At 34.1% G+C, this 19,118-nt stretch overlaps 5 protein-coding genes across 5 annotated transcripts; 3 read left to right on the forward strand and 2 right to left on the reverse strand.

Annotated features, from left to right (window-relative positions):
• Positions 1–625: 625 nt before the first annotated feature.
• Positions 626–2,330, reverse strand: Tsp_07996 (putative peptidyl-prolyl cis-trans isomerase, FKBP-type). Its single transcript, XM_003373350.1, has 5 exons — positions 1,972–2,330; positions 1,815–1,891; positions 1,534–1,667; positions 917–1,200; positions 626–644 (listed from the first exon to the last, which is right to left on the reverse strand). Exons 1-5 carry the CDS (start codon positions 2,328–2,330, stop codon positions 626–628), a joined length of 873 nt encoding a protein of 290 aa, XP_003373398.1.
• Positions 2,331–3,953: 1,623 nt separating this feature from the next.
• On the forward strand, positions 3,954–8,789 carry Tsp_07997 (putative peptidase family M1). The gene is made up of 15 exons (XM_003373351.1): positions 3,954–3,964; positions 4,196–4,984; positions 5,157–5,315; positions 6,190–6,334; positions 6,467–6,598; positions 6,647–6,872; positions 6,977–7,107; positions 7,163–7,218; positions 7,292–7,439; positions 7,495–7,574; positions 7,670–7,801; positions 7,866–8,036; positions 8,100–8,240; positions 8,470–8,548; positions 8,616–8,789. The coding sequence occupies exons 1-15, from the start codon at positions 3,954–3,956 to the stop codon at positions 8,787–8,789; spliced, it is 2,574 nt and encodes an 857-aa protein (XP_003373399.1).
• A 608-nt stretch (positions 8,790–9,397) lies between these two features.
• Tsp_07998 (conserved hypothetical protein) lies at positions 9,398–12,749 on the reverse strand. Its single transcript, XM_003373352.1, has 9 exons — positions 12,638–12,749; positions 12,495–12,590; positions 12,233–12,357; positions 11,510–11,920; positions 11,011–11,123; positions 10,464–10,604; positions 10,274–10,395; positions 9,726–10,216; positions 9,398–9,463 (listed from the first exon to the last, which is right to left on the reverse strand). Exons 1-9 carry the CDS (start codon positions 12,747–12,749, stop codon positions 9,398–9,400), a joined length of 1,677 nt encoding a protein of 558 aa, XP_003373400.1.
• A 2,895-nt stretch (positions 12,750–15,644) lies between these two features.
• On the forward strand, positions 15,645–17,980 carry Tsp_07999 (coronin-2A). Its single transcript, XM_003373353.1, is given in 11 exon segments — positions 15,645–15,803; positions 15,979–16,125; positions 16,156–16,305; positions 16,376–16,540; positions 16,627–16,743; positions 16,805–16,909; positions 16,961–17,098; positions 17,117–17,170; positions 17,243–17,356; positions 17,499–17,722; positions 17,779–17,980. The coding sequence occupies 11 exon segments, from the start codon at positions 15,645–15,647 to the stop codon at positions 17,978–17,980; spliced, it is 1,575 nt and encodes a 524-aa protein (XP_003373401.1).
• Positions 17,981–18,055: 75 nt separating this feature from the next.
• On the forward strand, positions 18,056–18,772 carry Tsp_08000 (conserved hypothetical protein). Its single transcript, XM_003373354.1, has 3 exons — positions 18,056–18,132; positions 18,222–18,309; positions 18,473–18,772. The coding sequence occupies exons 1-3, from the start codon at positions 18,056–18,058 to the stop codon at positions 18,770–18,772; spliced, it is 465 nt and encodes a 154-aa protein (XP_003373402.1).
• The last annotated feature ends 346 nt before the right edge of the window (positions 18,773–19,118 follow it).

A 19,118-nucleotide genomic window follows, 5' to 3' on the forward strand; every position in this document is an offset into this window, starting at 1 on the left:
ATAAAAGTGAATAAACCTCATAACTGTTGTAATTTATTAATATATATATTATGTGAATAGCTGAGCAAACGTTTGATTGTTAGCACAATTTCCAAATAATAGACTTTTAAAATGTATGCTATATATGTCTGTGTCACATAACTGATAAAGAATTATTAATTTTGTAATTAATAGTTAGTTGTTCTGTTATAGTGATGATTACGGTGGCAAAGCTACTTCCATTTTGCTTTTTCAATGATAATTTTTTCGTCTGTGAAATTGCAAATAGCTCGATCGAGCAATTTCAACGTAAACAACATTTCTTCAAAATGACGGTTCGATTTTGTTTGAAATAAAATTGATGGGCAATTTAATTTAATCGAAAATTGCTTTCGCTTGATCACCATTAATTAGCTGACATCTTTCGTTAGTGACGCTTGCCGACGATTGTGATTATTCGATTTTGATAATATTTCGTCTGCTATTTCCGGCAAAACAAACAATTGATCTTTTGATTAACATGCCAACATGGACTATGCTTCAATTTTCCCTCACGAACAGAGCAAGCAGTTCGACGTGATTCTTGCCAACTTTGATGTTGTTAACTGGCAAATTCTTGCCCAACTCATTCATGTTCACCAATTTTTCAATATCTTAACCATCTGCTGAATAATAATAATAAATCAATCAATAATTTGCAAACTTATTTAATTACTATGCATTATTATTGTTGTTCCTTTTGCGGTTGCATTTTGAATGCAATAAAACTAAATAGAAAAGTTTACTTCTTGAACTTGCTGTTGCTATTATATTAGAAAATTCTTATTTCTCTTATCTTTAACAAAAAGAAAAGTAATTTTCAGTGCATAAAATTAACTAATCGATCCACGTGCAAAGCTGAATTAATTATTAATAAAAAAATTTTCAATTTTTTCACAGTTCATGTTCTGAATTATGAACATCACTGTTGGCATCTCGAAATGCGGCATGTCCGCTTTTGAAAATCATCGACGCTTTAGACAGTTCGTCATAAGTTACTGAGCCGTCGTTGTCAAAATCAAAAATCCAACCCAGTCCTGGTTCACGCCTACTACCGCCCGCTTTCGTCTTCTTCGAGCCGGCGAGCTTCAAATCTGCTGACATGCGACTTTCGTACTGTTGCTTAGAGACTGTCTTTGCCGAATTGTCAGCGAAATAATCAATAAAATATTTTGCCATCTCCTGATCGTCAATATTATATCCACGCCACGATTTACCATATTCTTCCCGGAGCGTTCTTATTTGTTTCACAATCTGTTGACAATTAAAAAAAATATTTTTTTCACGTAAATTACAGTAATAAATCTTTCAGGAACAATTTGCTTACAGTAATAAAAACATTATGCAAATGATTTCATCCATCCCTCAGGCATGCAAGAATCTAGTGAATTTTCAGTGAAAAATATATAATTCGAATCCCATTTCAAAATTACTCAACTGATATATCTGGTGGTATGTATATAAAGAGAAAATCCACTGCAGGGCCCCGGTTGCATTTGCAAAATGTTCACTTACTTCTTCTTCAGACAGTAGTCCATTTTTGTCCGCGTCAAGGTATTGAAATTGTTTCTCAATTGTCCAAGGTTCTATGTGGAGCATTTCAATTTCAAAAATGATCCAATGCTCATCTTTGGGAAGATGTTTCCATTCTGCAACAATCGTAAATGATGATGAATAATTAATTTGCAGAAATAAAACGAATAAAGATTTATTATTATTTTATTTACTCGACGATTTTCGACGCTGTGCCAATCTCCACGGTACATGGATTCTTTTGACCTCCTGTTCACACATACCGATCAAGCCTTTGTCCAATCCAGGAATAATCATGCCAGTTTTCAGTTGTATTTGCACCGGTTGTCCTTCTGCATAGCTGAAAAGAGAATTGAAAAGATGTTAAGCAACATGCATGAAAATAATAAATGGTGAATGAGAAAATTTGTGAACACCGACGTGCTTTGGAATGTTTTTCCATTTTCCAATTGTCCTTTGTAATGAAATGTGACAAAGTCGAAACGTTTGGCTGTTTTGGAACAAGCTTTGGGTGGCATTTTCAACTGTTTCGTTTTGATGTCAAAAGGTTTGCCTTCTGCTTCTTCTTCGAGCGCACGGATCTGAGCCGAAGTCATTGGCTTCCCTTCGGCTCGTATTTCGATTACTGGAATTGAATCTTCGTTCGATTTGACGCGCTTGTTGGAATCCGAATCAGGCGTGGCATATGCAAAATGATTCAGCAGAATCAGGCCGTACAGTGCCACTTTGACCGGGTGCCAAACTGACCGTCTCCAAAACGACTTGGGATCGTTGTCCATCTCCCACTTTACGAAGAACACTTTCCACAAAGCGACAGTACAGTGACCGTCGCGGCGCAGTCCACACACTGAGCACTGGTCAAGGTCAGCTGGTGGTTTGTACTTTTCATCTCCAATTGCCCGGGGCTGGTCAACTTTTCTTTTTTTCCAAAATTAGCCTGCTGTGGACCAAACCAAAAAAAGGAAAAAAGATAGCCAATAACTGTATCCAGGTCAGTCACTGTCAGTTTGCAAAACCACTTGACCAACACTTTTGTTGACAACACAATCTCACTGTTTCGTTCAGCCAGCTCACTTTTGCTGCACAATCTCTACAGCTCAATATTTATGAATACAGCATTGCTATATTGTCGCATTTCAATGAAAAATTTGCAAATTCATTTCACAAATGCAAAAATTCACCATTAATTGTAATATTTTGTTGTGATTATTAGTATGCGACACGTTTCATTCAACATTACACTGAACTGAAATGCCTGCCGTTCGTTGTTTGAACATCATTTGCGTTGAAATACATGATAAATTTATTTCAAAACATCACAAGTTTAAATTTTTTCAAATATTTCAACGTGAAAAAAACTGATGGAAATGATTCATTCTTGCAAATAAATTACTGTAATACAGTTTTACTTTTGCAATAAAATTTGCATATTTCAACTTCAACCTTTGACAAAATTTTGAACGACAGTTGTCAACTAGTTTGGAAAATTTGTTTTTGCTTAAACTTCAAAGATAGCTTGGTGTGATAATCACAATGTTCAATATTTTAATTTTGTAAACTGTATGATTCATTTTACAGTAAAATGTAAACTGTATGATTCATTCATATTTATGTTCTATTTGAATAGACTTCATCGTTTACTTGAACTGACATTGCAATAATGGACGAGAATTATAACACACACAAACACACACACACACACACGACTATAAACGACAAAAGTAAACAAGTCACATTCACACAATGGTGAGTTGTTCTAGTCCACATGCATGCACTTGTGTATTAGTTAATGTTAATGAAAGTCCACGTTGTACAACAATTTCATTTTTTATTCTTTTTGTAATTGAAAAACAACGGATTAATTATTTTATAAAAATTTATTTAATGCGTTAAAATCAATATTTGCTCAAGCATTGTAACGTGATGAGCAAGTGAACGTCAGAAGATTTTATAGCTCATTATCAGCATTGAATAATGTTGTTTGCTAACTAAAAATCAACTTTACATTAGTTTGTTTTTGTTACTGTATTCCACAATACGTTGTATAAATGAATTTTTAACTCATATTTTGCATCTTTAATAAAAGTTTATCAGTGTAAAGTTCAAAATTATGTTGATTTTATTGCTTTATCTACTATAAGAAAAAAAAGTAGAATTTTTTTTTGTTTTTATATTCTACTAATATTTGAAAATTTTTTCTTAGATTCTTGTTTTATTATTTGATAAAAGTACAAAAGTTGTAAATTAATAAGCAGTAAATGAATAAATTTTATCGGTGAACAGTGTGCATTTTGAAGCATAGCGCGCGAAAGAATTGCTTGGCTTCGATTTTGCACCAACTGATCGACGTGTTTTCATTTTTGATAAAATCAGTCATATTTAGCTTTTCAGCGGCTTATTGAATGCGGCACAGGTAAACACAATGGTAGCCCACCGAACTGTGCTTAGATTGGCACTGATATCAGCAAAACGGCAGTTGAATAAACATACGATTTCACTGGGGATGAATCAGAAATGAGGCACGGCAGTTGTGTGGTTGATTCAAGCTAGCATACAGGCAAAGAAAGCTGTTACGGTGGACAAGGTTGGCAAACGTTGAAATTAATCGAAATGAATAATAATTATAGTATGTTGCGATTTTAAGAGTGGCAAAGTGCGGTGATTTCAATGTGGAAGAAGCCGAGCGAGTGGCGGACCGTTTTGGAACCTTGATGCACAGCGACCTTCCATCTTTTGACATTTGCGAAGATGAACTCGACGAACTGCCGAGTAGATTACCAAGACGAGCATCGCCGATTGGTATATCTGATTTGCATACTGTACATCCAGTTTCTATAAATGAATCGAAAGCAAAATCGAAGAAGCATTTCACTTTTTCTAAGACAACGATCATTGTTTGCATCGTTTTGACTTTATTTCTTTTGATTCTTTTGATTGCTTTGCCAATTTTAATTTATAAGAATTTTCACGACTGCCAACCAAGCACTTGTGCCTCGCCTTCTTCTTCTTCTTCTCCTCCAGTATCTTCAGAATTGCTCAACTTTCTCATGCCTAGTCTGTATTACATCAGTGTCAAAGTTTACATGCCAACGTTTTCATTTGCAAAAGCCGAAGATGATATTCCAATATTGTTCGAAGGAAACGTTACAATATTGATGCATTGCTTCACTTCGACAAATGTGATTTATTTGCATGCGGTGGGACTGAATTTCGCCACTTCAAATGTAAAGTTGACCGAAGCAGGTCGTGGAAATGAAGTAGAAATTGTGAAAATGGAAATTCATCCCAAACAACAAATGATTCGCTTTGATACTAAATGGTCTTTGAATGCTGGCAGCGATTATGCGTTGGCCATTCTTTACAAAGGAACAGTTTCTAAACAGCAACAACCGGGCCTTTATTACATCTCCTACGCTGAATCAGCTCAAACGAAGTGAGAATTATTTTTTTACTTTCATTATTTTGCACAAACTTAAGTATGCCCTGTTTGAAATTTACGAAATTTTAATTCGGAGTTGCTATGGAATAGATTTTACATTTTTTTCTGTTAACAAAATGTACTTTTGATATTACTTTACTGATCGAAAGTATAACCGACAATTCAGATATATTCTTGCGACAAAGTCATCAAAAACTTCAGCTCGTCGTTGGTTTCCATGTTTCGACGAACCTCATATGAAAGCTAAATTTCAAGTTGATCTTTCATTATCAGCAGGCATGAAAGGAATATCTAACGGTCAAGAGATAAGAGAAGAACAACTTGGGTAAATAATTTGTTCATACAACTTTCAATATTTCATAGCAAATTGACTGTTTTATTATTTTGTTTACTAGTTGAAATATTATTAAATAATTATACTTTTTGTATTAGAAATGGATGGACAAAAATATTTTTTCAAATAACTCCAAAAATGTCACCACATCAACTCGTGATATTTGCATCTCAATATGCATCGAAAAATATCCCTTTTGAACACAGAAAAGAGGTATTGAAGAAATATATACATATTTATTTATTTATTTATTTATTTAAAATTGATTATTTTATCATTTTAATATATTTTTTTCGAATTGCTTAATTATATTATATATATATATATATAGATTCGAATTTGGACAAAGCCTATGCTGCTAGAGCAAACGGAATTTGCAACTTCTGTCGTTGCGACAGTTTTATCTTCGGTTCAAAATTATCTCAGTTCTGCTATTCCAGTTGACAAGTTGGGTGAGATAGCTTTCAAATCATATTTGTAAATAATAAAATGATATAATTTTAGATATTGTTGCTTTGCCAAGTTTGTTGGAGAAAGAAGAAACTGACAATTTTTTAGGCATCGTCATCGTCAATGAACTTGGAATACTTTGTAAAAAAGAAAATTCCTGCATTTCTGCTAAAAAAAATATTATGAAAAATATCATAAACATTCTCATTTACCAAGTATTGTTTGTACTTTATTTATTTATTTATTTATTACACTTTTGTATTTTTTAGTGGCTTGATGGTGTGGTAACTGTAAGATGCTGGGATGAACATTGGTTTTTGAGAAGTCTGGCTAAAATTCTCAGCTACGTAATCTTAGATAAACATGATCAAAATTTAGATATGGTAATCATTATGAGATAATGATCAATATGGAGACATTGTATTATTCTGATTAAGGAAGCGGAATTTATTTTCAATGTGGTTCAACAAGCTCTCGGCGAAGAAACGTTCACAAATTCTTACACATTAAAGAATGCAGCAGATTTTGATATTTCTGTTTCAAGTAATGCAGAAAATAAGGTAACAGTGAACGTTTGCATATTAAATTTAAAATTTAGCTAACATAAATTATTAAAATATATTTTTTTATGAATATACATTTTGAGCATCATTTTATAAGATGTAACTTGTCTTGTTTGTTTTCATTTATAGGGTGCTTCGATATTACGAATGATGTACAACATTGTTGGATTTGATGTATTCCAGAAAGTTATGTCAACATTTATACAAAAGTCTACAAATGGCAACGCCAGTTACAATGAATTTTTTAACATTCTATCAGAGGTATGAAAATCAGAGGTATCAGAGGTATGAAGCATTTATTTATTGCAGATTTCACAAAGCCATTCAATGACAGATGAATGGAAACAAAAGTCTTGGAATGCTACGCAAATAGTAATTCCATGGATTGAACAAAGTTCATATCCTTTGGTTACTGTAATTCGAACTTATGAAGATGGAATGGTTCAGTTTAAGCAGTCACGATTTCACATGGCTGACAAGTATGATTTTGGTATTGGGCGATGGAATATTCCTGTTGTATTTCAACATGGTCCCGGTGCAGAGAAAGTTCACGTTTGGCTGACATCAGTTGGCGAAGGCATGGAAATTGGATAAGATATGTTTTATTGTTTCTTGTATTACTGTTTATTTTAACTTTAGCAAAATCTCCGGTTCCAAAAGCACCCTACAATTATGTGTTGGCAAATGTGGATATGCTCGCATTTTGCCGTATTCAATATGATGAAGCAAATTGGCAGCTAATTCAAATGCAATTGACGGTGCAACATGACGTAAATACTATAATTTGAAAAATTGAAATGAAAATGTCAACTTTTCTTTATTTAGCTTATCAGCACAAAGTCTAGGGCTCAACTACTTGACGATGCATTTGCGTTAGCCAAGTAATTGGTTAATTTTATGCTGAATGATTATTATGTTGTTGTTTAAAAAAATTTTTTCAACAATTTTTCGCAGGGTTGGAAAATTAAATTATGCATTGGCTTTGGACTTAACGAAATATTTGCCACAAGAAAATGCTTATTTACCTTGGTTGACCGCATCTCGACATATGAGCTTCTTTTATGATTTGCTTCATGCAACAAAATATGAAAATCAAATAAAGGTAAATTGCATAATAAAACTTTGAAATTCAACCAGTGAATAGTTTTTCTTTTTAGAAATTTCTTATTCACATATATGAACCAATTTATCATCGTCTGGGATTTGAAACATCGTCTAAAGAAAGTTTAAATTTACAGTAAGTTCCACTGAATTGTTTCTCTCGTATGTTTTGTTAAATTGTTGTTTTTTTCAATAATTGTAATATTGATGTAATGAAAATTAAATACACAGAGAACTTCGTTCATTAATTTGGAAGCATGCTTGCAAGTTCTATTTGGCCCATTGTATTCAGACAGCAAAAAATCTTTACACTCAATATGAGCAAAGTTGTGCTGAATCGAAATCAAGTGGACTGTGCAACATGTAAGTGATTTTATTTTTTTTAAACCATGCCTGTTAATGCTTTTTATTTTACAACTTTACGCAGAATACCGATAAGTCTGAGGCAAACTGTATACTGTACATCCATTGCCGAAGCAGGTTCAAGTCGAGAGTGGACATTTCTTTGGAGAAAATTCGTGGAAGAAGAAGATGTTCACGAAAAGCGATCTCTTTTAATCGGTCTTTCGTGTACGAAAAATGCCATGCTCTTGAATAAGTAAGATGTGATGAATGACAGTATATAACAGTATGCAGGTATTATTTTTGTTTGACTTTTCAGCTTGTTGGAAAAAGCTCTCGGCGGGGTAGAAATGAATGCAGAAGTTGTTTCGACAATTTTTCACCACATCAGCATGCACAACGTAGGCAATGGCATGCTGTGGGATTTCACAATACGCAACTGGGATGCTTTGCTGAAAAAGTAAGCCAAATGTGAATGAATAGTGGGAAATTTTTCCAACGCATATTAAGCATTCCGCAGCCTTTTTTACCCTGTGGAATTTTGGTTTGAAGGACGTTCATTGATAACTTTATCTGTATTTTTTTTCATTTCACATTAAATCGTTTTTTGTCAGCATGCTAAAAAACTTGTTTAATGAAATTCTGTGTGTGTGTGTGTGTTGAAAAATAAATTTCTCTTTTTTATTCAGATTCAACAATTCGTCTGTTCTGAATTCGGTTGTTCAAGCTGCGACGAGGTCGTTCAAAACAAGAAAACGATTAGAAGCTGTAAATTGAAATTGACACATGTAGCATGGTTTTCATGTTTTGATATATAAGATTATTTTAATTTCAGCTGGAAATGTTCTTGAGCAGCAAAGTGGATGTTGGCACCAGTCGATTCATTTTCAAACAACAGCTCGAAATTACGAGAGAAAACATTGCCTGGTTGGAACAATACAAGGATGATGTTCTACTTTGGATCAAGCACAACGTACCTGACAGTAGTCAATTCTCAATTTATAATTGATTTGATTTTATTTTTCTATTTATTTACAAACAATAAATTCGCTGTTATGAGAATATGCATGCATGTTTAAAGTAAATTAGAAGTCAATCAATTCGATTCGATTCCGTAGAGAGCTTCATTGACAGAAATCAAAAAGCAAATTTGGCAGTGTTCAAATGTCATGAAACAAACGGTGGTAAAAGTTATGCATTATTATTAGTATTATTGTTGTTAGCTGGCATTGGTTGTTTCAAACTGGTAAGTAAAATTTCCGCACCCTGTAAATATGCATTTAACATTTCTTGCAATTCATAATTCCAGGTTGAACGAATTTCCAGTTTGAATTCTTTTATCATCGACTTGGTCTCGTCACTCAACAATGGCTGTACAGATTCTTCAAATGCTGTGAAATCCAAAAGCAGCTAAAATATACCATTTCTTATTTATTTATTTATTTATTTTTTGAACAAACGCTTGAATCAATCAATCAATCAATCAAAGTTGAATAGAGACCTGCGTGTGTTGGGATTGATTGAAAGAAGAAATGTTCGCCTTGGCGCATTGGATTATACGATCGCAATAACTTCGTATCACAAAGCCTATTACAGTTGAATAGAGAGCGGGCGAAATTAGGAACAATTCCGCCTGGACTGAAACAATCCGAAGAATAAGATCTTTGATATAATTGCTGACGCCTGAAAGTGTGAACAAATACAGATTCAAAGTGGAAAATTGCAAATGCAAAATAATACTGGTAACCTTGCAATTTCTGCCATGAATCGGTTGAAATTTCAAAAATTGTATTCAACATCGAACTCTTGGAAGAGATGTACAGTTTCAACAGAAACGTCCGGAAGCTGCCGTAACAGACAACGCACCGCTGCAATTTGTGATTTAGCCGAAATTTGAACGTCGAATTTGGAAAATAGAACAACATCCATCCATTCACTCACTCACCTGTTGCAGTGGTTCAGTAAGCCACATTCCATTTCTGCTCAAACGATCGATCAACCTGGGCAAGCAGTACCTCAGCAAATAATCGCAATTAGCCAGAACGATCAGCAATTTTTTGTCCGTAATTCTGGAAGATTTCTTGGCTCTCCCTTTCGGATAATCGAACTCAAACGTCGACGATCCTTTCGACATTCCGCCCCCTGAGACGACATCATCGTCGAGTTGTTGCTGTTGTTCCAAGCCGATCAACTTTAGCATTGTCAACTTGAACGAGCAGAGCAACCTTTCGAACCGCTTCAACAGCCCGTCCTTGTGCGATTCACTGCTCAAAAAGTCCACCTCCTTCCGGTAGTTGTTGTAGCAGAGCAGCTGCTTGAAAATTGGCAACAGCTCGTGAATGATGCTTTCAAATAAATCCGGCAGAGCTGTTTTCGACATTTCTTCATTGCAGACCAACAATTTCCAAATCTCTTTCGAAGCCAACGCCGATATACCTGACGATCAGAATGGAAATCAAAATTTTACTATATACTGTATTTGTACGATTTTACTTGATTCGGTCTGTTCGACGAAACACGCTAAACAATGCAACCGAATCTCAACGCACAAATCCATCCAATATTGCAAATATCGCTCTTCACACTCCAGATCCAAAAATCCAGCTACGGTAGATCTGAAACATGAAGAAAACAATTATTCCAATTATCGGCGACAATGACAATACCAACGGTGACATTGCACCTCAACGATTTCAGCAGCTGCAGCAAATAGGCAGGCTCCATTGAAGATACATCCCACTGAAGAAATGCATCGTCGTACAAATCGACAAGTTCAGAGGGGATCTTGCTCACAGGGAAGATGGCGTTAAAGACAAGCGCAGCACTCAAATTAAATATATCTAAAATCATATCCTACAACAACAGAAGAAACAATCAAGCATTTTCAATCTATCAAAAAAAGGTAAGCATACGTACTTCGACTTGTTTCGTGTGTATAATGCTATGAGATGTCAACTGGCCTGCAATGTATTCTTGAGACAATTTGACAAAGTCTTGCACTTTCGTGTCTAATATTGTACACACAGATTCGGAGAAGCGAAAACTTTGTGGAATTTGAGAAACTACAACAAGAGTAGTTAATCAGTGAAACAAAATTGCTAAATTGAACAAATAACTTTACACCTAATTTATCGGAAAAATCATTTTCAGAATCATCAAATGTCTTCTCTTTTCCTTAAACAATATGCACGCATATTTTTATGAATATTAAATTTCTTTTAGCAAAATACCAATTGTAAAATGTATCTTCTGACAATCTATAATTAAAGCTTTCAACCACTGGCATTGTGATTCCAGACATATCCAGCCGGCATCGACTTCTGAATCTACAGACGTCAAATATCTACAAAAATATACATAGATATATAACAACGTTGAACCGAGTAAGCAGTTAAAAAAAAATATATATATATATACCTTATTATCCTTTTCTGTTCAGATAATGGAACTTTATGATCAACAAGCTGCCTATGAAGCGTGGATTTAAATTCTTCCATCTGTATTTCAGCTTCAGCAAATGCTACATGTTTAAACAACCAAACCATTGGAATAATTAATAGAAATTCAAATGTATAAAATGGAAACCTTCTTTGAACAGAGGCACTTCAGTTTCGCTCAGAAGAGATTTTGCCCGTGAATATTCACTCAACACTAAAGCATATTCTCCCTTGAAATAAAATACGGATATATACTGATTGGTAAGGACAAACAAAATTGATTATTAGCAACCTTCTCAGTGTAAACTTTCATCAGCTGAGGAAGATAAAACATGAAACGAAACCTTTGCAACAGTGAAAGGGCATTTCTTATTGCATCTGATTGTTCCTTTCGTTTCAATACATCCACAAAAACATCTTCGCCAGTTTGGATGCAGTGATCAATTTTCGTCTGAAACTGCTCTGCCATTTCAGTTGGATTGACAAAACAGTCCTGTTCAACATGCAAACGCAAATCTAAATTCAACACGCCTAGAAATGAAAAGTTGCACAACTTCAACTTGCCTGACATCGCATCGATACAATCTAATATGCAGCTGAGATTGGATTTCATAAATTCTTTTGGTCCTTTCTTCGACACGATAACTTGGCTACGCATAAACTCTAAACCGGCTTTTAAATTTTCAAAACTAAATTTAAAAACCTATCAACTGTAAAATAAATCTGAAATTTTGCGAAAAATATAATCATATATACTATGTTCTTGAAAAAATAAAAACAAATTAAATAATATATCATGAAGCTCACCTCACAATGCGACAGTTTTCTACTAAATATCGCACTGGATGAAAATTTTCAAGTCGCATATTGCTACTGCTTTCTGGAAACAATTCTGACGACCAGTGATATATTGGTGTGCTAAATGAAAAACAAACTAAATCAGAGATTCTTATTCTGCAAACGGAAAGCGCAATTTGATTCGATTCGATTAGAATAAATGAATGCCAATTTACACATTCGTTTCAACAGAAAAGCCAAGGGGGCAATCATCCACAATTGCAGCCGCTTCCTTAGGATCACGGCGAAATGTTTCTATCATTCGTGATTCGTCAACCCAAACTGCTGTAGGTTGCAATGGCCCTGGAATGAAAACTATGCCATTAAATAATACAATTAAAAAGTTACTAATTTTGAATTACCAATCAAAGCATGAAATATCCGGAACTGTACAGTACATGACCCACGTCCGCCAGATTTTGTCGTTACAATTATTTCACCTGTTCCAGCTTTACAATGACTAACACGAGTGATGATTTTGTGCGAAGATTCCCATTTCAACGACTGCATGCAGTCAGCATTGCACACAGTAAGACCTGGATATAAAAATCTGAAATTTCAAAAAAAAACCAAAGAACATTACCTATAACATCACTCTGTGACAAGCCCAGATGTTCTCCTCGAATGACAATCTGTGTACCCGGCACGCCATCCTTAGGTGATAATCCAGTAACAACAGGCGCTGGACCTTTCATTGAAAATTCTGCTTCAGGAACCCAGTGGGAATTCCCACAAAAATAAAATTACCACAGCCTAATTTTCACAATTACTTAATCTATTCTTATTATAATTTGTTGACAAGTATTTTCAAAACAGCGATACCTGATTATAAAGGTCTCATTGTAGAACGAATAAAATAGAGTTGCAAATAAACTTTCTAAAATATAAAAATGTAACCAAAGGAAGTCATAAATGGACAGACAATGCAAGTTTGAACGTGAGCATGAAAAGCAAACCAGAAAACATCAATAGCCATACTTTTATGACTGATCACTCACCTTGTGCACTGTAAGAAACATAATAATCAGGTACAAATAAAAATGCTAGCAGTAGATGATTACACTGATACTAACGGGGGCAGACTCATTCACACGCAGTGCTCATCACAAAGCGGGACTGTGTGGGTCAATAGTGCTATATTATTTTACATTGTTCTGACCCTGACTTCATCTTTGAAACGTATATACGACAATTCCTGAGGGGGGCATATAATTCGAAACAGAATTCTTCCTATAATACATACAGAGGCATGCTTATTTAGTTTAATGAGAAGTAGAAGTAAGATGTGAAGTAAGCAGAGAAATAAGATCACTGAGAAACGAACTGTTGCCCTGAAACTACAATGCTGCTTCAAGTCATATATCCATCACTGAATCATATTTCAAAGAAGTGGAGAATAATTGGACCCCAAAAATGAGTCTCAAATGATGTATGAATGCTGAACTTTCAGTTCTTAATGAGCTTAAGTTGACAATTTGTTTAAGCTTTGCGTGAGATAGTGTTCTTAGCCACATGTTGGAGAAAGATCAATTTCAGGCACGAAGAAGATTTTTTATTCGAGAAAAGCATGTGAGTTATCCATATCGAAGAAAAAATTGTATTAACATTGTTTAGAGAAAACTTTTCGCCATAACAATTTAGTGGAAACCGGATACCCTAGGCTGGCCGTTCGTTCATGCTTACTTATGATAGTTGTCGGATAAATAATATCAGCATGGAAGTAAGCTACGATTGACTCAACTCAGAATATATTTCGGTTTTTTAAATAGAAAGATTTATATGAAAATTAAAGTTAATATATTTTATTTTTTGCCGCATTAAAATAAATTTACTGACTGAGGGTCTTGGCTTTTGATTGGCTTAAAGCAAAAATTATTATAGATTACCCTGAAAAACAAATAAAGTTATTATTGTAAATTTATTCTGGAAGATGTTAAGCATATGCAGTACTTTTGTTATTTCTTGTAATTTCAAAAAATATATGCAATGATGAATTATCGTTCCTTGAAATTTATCCATTTATTATTTAAACGCATGTTTCCCACAGTTTTTGTGTCCATTGAAAATCGTCACCCAAGTTACTATAATTTGACATAGAAGAAATGTCTCAGCAGATTAGAAGCGCATCAGTTCAACATGAATGCCCGAGCTCGAATCTAACAGCACTGCCCAATCAACAAAGCAACATTGTTCCTTTTTTTTAATATGTATGAAGTTTCTCTGAAAAAAATATATTTATAAATTTTAATGAATTCTGAAACTATTCTTATTTTTTAAATTATACATAATAAGAAATTTCATTACAGTATAAAGTTGCACTACTGTAAATAGATTTATTGGAATGAAGGTAACTTTGTTTTACAGTAGAAATCTATTATTTATTTTAATCACTTTCATTTTTGCCGTCGTAATTAGCTGTCATTCCTCCGACTTAGTTGCTGACTTTTGACTACAGAGTATTGATGCCGATAGCAACTAATGGCTTTTTTTTGTGTTTACAGAAGGCGACTTTTGCTATGTTTGATTATTGATTTTCTTCAGTAATTTGTCTTTTACATCTATATTTTGCATTTTGTTATAAAATAATTTAAAAGTAAGTGGCGTGCGGTTTACTCCTATGAATGAATATTATTAATTACGACTATAGTTTCAATTTTTAGAACTTCTGTATTATTTTTATCATTAATTTTGTCTGCTGTTCAGCTGTGGCTAACTTTGATTATTTGTTGTCGTTGAAGTAATAGCTATTTAGCGTGCTAATGGAATAGGATGTAGCTTCCTTACGAATTGAGTAATTGAATTTCGAAGTTGTTTAATATATTTGATTTATATATTTTTGGGGAAACTGATATCTTATTTTCAGTTTTGTGTTATTGTAGTATGAGTAAATGATAATTAAATTAAACAGGCGTAAATAGTTTGTATTTATATGCTACTACTAAACTTGAATTTTGAGTTACTCGCTTATTGATTGATTTAGCTGTGTAAATTATTAGCAGAATACTCCATTCTTCAAAATTCGAATAATTATTGTCAAGCAGCGATAGTTTGTCTGACATTTTATGTTTTGCCTTCGTTAATAATGACTTCTTTAATTGATACCTTTGCTGGTATGCATGTTTTTTCGTTGTTAATTTCATCATATTATTTGTTTCATCATTAATAACATTTTATTGATCAATTTTGTTAATTATATCTGTTATTCAATTAATTTTGTTCATTCACATTTGTTATTTTCAATCGTTTTCTGCTTATTAAAAGTTTCTCACGTAATGGACGTGTATTAATGAAAAATGAAATTTAAACTAAAATAACTTTAAAACTACTTTAATCTTTTTACATTAAGTGATCTACATTTTAAATTTAAAGTTTTATTTTAAGGTTTTAAATTAAAATTACGTAATCTTTTACAGTATACATGGATTTTCAAGCTTTATTGTTGGATTTTTTTTCGCGAGTCGCGATGCCTGTCAAATTCCAGCTATTATTTTTTAGGCAGTTATTGTTGAATCAACTGTGATTTTTCTTTTTTTAGGTGAGAGAAATACTGAAGCATGGGAGTTATCGTGAACCACTCGAAATTTTTGTTTATGTACGGGCGAACTGTTCCCCGAAACTTAGCTTACCAAGACGTGCGTATTCCAACTAGCAACTTGGGGAACAGCTTTTGCGCAGTGAATCCAAAATTCATTTCGTTTGTACTTGATGTTTCCGGTGGCGGGGCGTTTCAGGTTGTACCGTTGAAAAGGGTATGCTTGACTTTTAACTCGATAATTTTGAAAATTGAAATAGTTTCAATGTCGTACGAAAATCTCTTAGTGTGTTGTTTTGATTTATATGAGAAATGTTATTTTGCTTTGTTTAAATTTTTTGCGAATGTATTATATTTTTGTTTATTGGTTTATTGAAAATCGAATCGTTCAGACTGGTCGAATAGACTGTGTCTATGGCCGTATGAATGGGCATCGAGGGCCAGTTTCTGATTTGAAATTCAATCCGTTCAATGACAATGTGTTGGCCTCATGTTCCGAAGACAGTACGGTACGTGCTCACAGAACCTGCACAATGCATGTTAAATACTGTAATGTTTCTTTTTTTAAGGTGAAGTTGTGGTACATATCTGATGAGCACAGCTGTGATCCACTTATTGAAGAGATTCATCATTTGGAAGGGCATCGCAGCAAGGTGGTATGTGCCGAATGGAGTCCAACTGTGGAGAATTTGTTGGTCAGCGGTGATATTGATTCCAAGGTTGCGTAAATAATATATTTATTATTATAATTGTATTAATATAAATTGTATGCAAATGATTACAATTTAGATATTGGTTTGGGATGTCAGCGTTGGGGTGCGTATCAGAGAGATCCGCGTGGGCAAAGATGCTGTATGCTCGTTGAGTTTTAACTGGAATTGCAGTTTGTGCGCCATCACCACTAAAGATCAACTGTTGTGCATTGTCGATCCACGGAAAGAAAAAATTGTTGCGGTAATTGAATTTGAATATTTTTACATCGAGCAAAAACATTGTTAGTTTAGTATTGTTTTAAATTATTCATTTATTTTAAATTTTAGAGCTGTGTTTGTCACGAACTGAGGAAATCAAACAAGGTAATTTATCTTCATGGCAAGTTGTTGTTGACTACTGGCTTTAGTCGTAGCTGCTATCAGCAAATCAAAATTTGGAACGAAGTATAAAAATTTTGTTCAGTTGTTATTCAATGAGAAAATGTGTGATGTTTCTTGTTTTCAGGAAAACCTTGATAGTCCGTTAACAGTTATCGAGTTGGACTTATCTCCGGGAATCCTCTTTCCATTTTTTGATCGAGATCTGAATTTGATTTTCATTAGCAGCAAGGTAAATGTTTTTCTTTTCAACTATTTTCGAGTGATTGGTTTTTTTTCTCAGGGACATAGTAGAATTATGTTTTACGGAATCACCGATTCCCAGCCGTATATTCGATACTTGAACGAATACAACTCCGGCAGGTCGGTGCATGGTGCGGTGGCGATGTGCAAGCGAGGCTTGCGTCGAGATGAATGTGAAGTATTTCGAATATATCAGATACACAGCGACTCTGACATTGTGGACCCAATCTCGTTCACTGTTCCTAGAAAGGTGAAATAAATTGAACAGATGTGATTGATTGCTTATTTGATATTTTGAATATTTTGACGTTGTTCTATCTAGACTGAAGGATACTGTAAGGATCTTTATCCAGAAACGGCGGCGCCGACGCCTGCGTTGACGCTCAAAGAATGGTTAAGCGGCATTGATCGAGGGCCGATAATGATGCTGTTGAATGTAAATTAATTTCTCTTCTGTTGCCTGCTATCCAATTTTATGTGAATTCATACATTTCAAGTTTAAAATTGAAAAACAAACAACATAATTAACATAAAATATAATAAGTTGATTTATAATTTGACGATTGGGAATGTTGTAGGAAACTGGTGATATGAAGACGCATAAACCTGTGATGTTTAAAACGCGTTTTGAGCAACAAACTAATGACAAGGCACCGAAAGGAAGATCTGTTTTGGTGACATCAGATCGGAACAACGATTTGAAGTTTATGTTTTTGAACCAAATGACACGTCCAGATTACAGAGAAATTGCCTCTGATAAGCGTACTGAAACGGAATCTGTGATGGGAGAAGAATCGAAAATGTAGAAAAAAGGATCTTCACATTTCAATGTGGGTTGTGTTCAATGATTTGTTTTAGACTACTAAGTGAAGTTAGTTCGGTAGAAGAAGCAGACGAAAAGTTAGAAGACACTCCGAGCTGCCAGACTGCAGTGGCTAGTGTTGTGGGATCTCCAAAGCTGGAGGTAAATCAGTGTTTGCAAGTTAACCCCTTAGCTGGCCAAGAATGCGCATATGATAAACAAGGCGATTTTGTCGACACAACATTTGCTTGCTTGTAGAATGGGAATGAATTAGGAATTTCAAAGCGAAAAAAGTTGTTCACTTTGAATGGTGATAATGAAACGGGCGCCATGATGAAGTTTGATGATTTCAAACAGTCCTGGCGAGAAACTTCACGTTTTGCAAAACGTATCTGGACTGCCAAGAGCAGGTAACCGATACGGACAGATTGTGTTGTATTGTTGTTGAATTGATAGAATATAAGTTTGGATTTGGATTTCAAATTTTCCCTCATTTCAGCTACGCGAAGCGTGAAAATGAAGAACCTTGTTCACTGGTAAAGTGCTCAGATATTCATGGCTCGCCATTATTGGAGTTGCGTAATCCGGTAGAAATGAAAAACTTTGTAAGTAAAAAATTCAAATTTAACATTTCCATTTGAAAATATTTTACCATAGTTTAATATGCACTTAATTGATAACTTTGATATTTTTTGGCATTTTTGTGTTGTTGTTGTTGTTGTTGTTGTAGGTCAGATTTTTAATTTTTAGGACATTTCGAGTAAAATGGAAATTCAGCAATCAGTAACGAAAGCAGAAATTGATAACAAGACTGAAAAGCTGAATAAACGTGTGCGATATTTGTTAAATGTGGTCGAAAAGCAGGCTGCTGAACTTAACGATGTCAAACAGCGATTGACTGAGATTGAAAAACGATTGCAGCAAAAAGAAGAAACGATCCAGTGCCTGCGTAATGAAATACGCTGGAGATCTGCGCGCATCACTCAACTCGAGGACGAGTTGAGCGCAGTGGTCAACACATCTGAAGACGAGGATGTGGACAACTACTGATCTCTGTGACGTATTTTATCAAAGATATCATCTAGTGTTACTTATTTTCTTAAACTACTTAATTATAGATATTTAAATTTTTATTTATCATTTATATTCTCATACTGTTGTGGATTTATTTTTTAAAATAACTTTAACTATAATGTAGTGATAATAAAAATTCAGTTATTTAAATGAAACTTTTTCAGTCAAAAAAAAGTTAAGTCTTCAAATGAATGTGAATGTGAACTTTACTTACATTTTTATGCAACTTCCAATAAAAATAAAGAATGTTTATTTTCATGGCAGTTGCTGATATATTATAATTTTCTGATAATCGATTCGATCAGTCGAACTGGTTGAACTT

The sequence above is a fragment of the Trichinella spiralis genome, assembly GCF_000181795.1.
Source record: "Trichinella spiralis strain ISS 195 chromosome Unknown Scfld6, whole genome shotgun sequence".
NCBI lineage: Eukaryota > Metazoa > Nematoda > Enoplea > Trichinellida > Trichinellidae > Trichinella > Trichinella spiralis.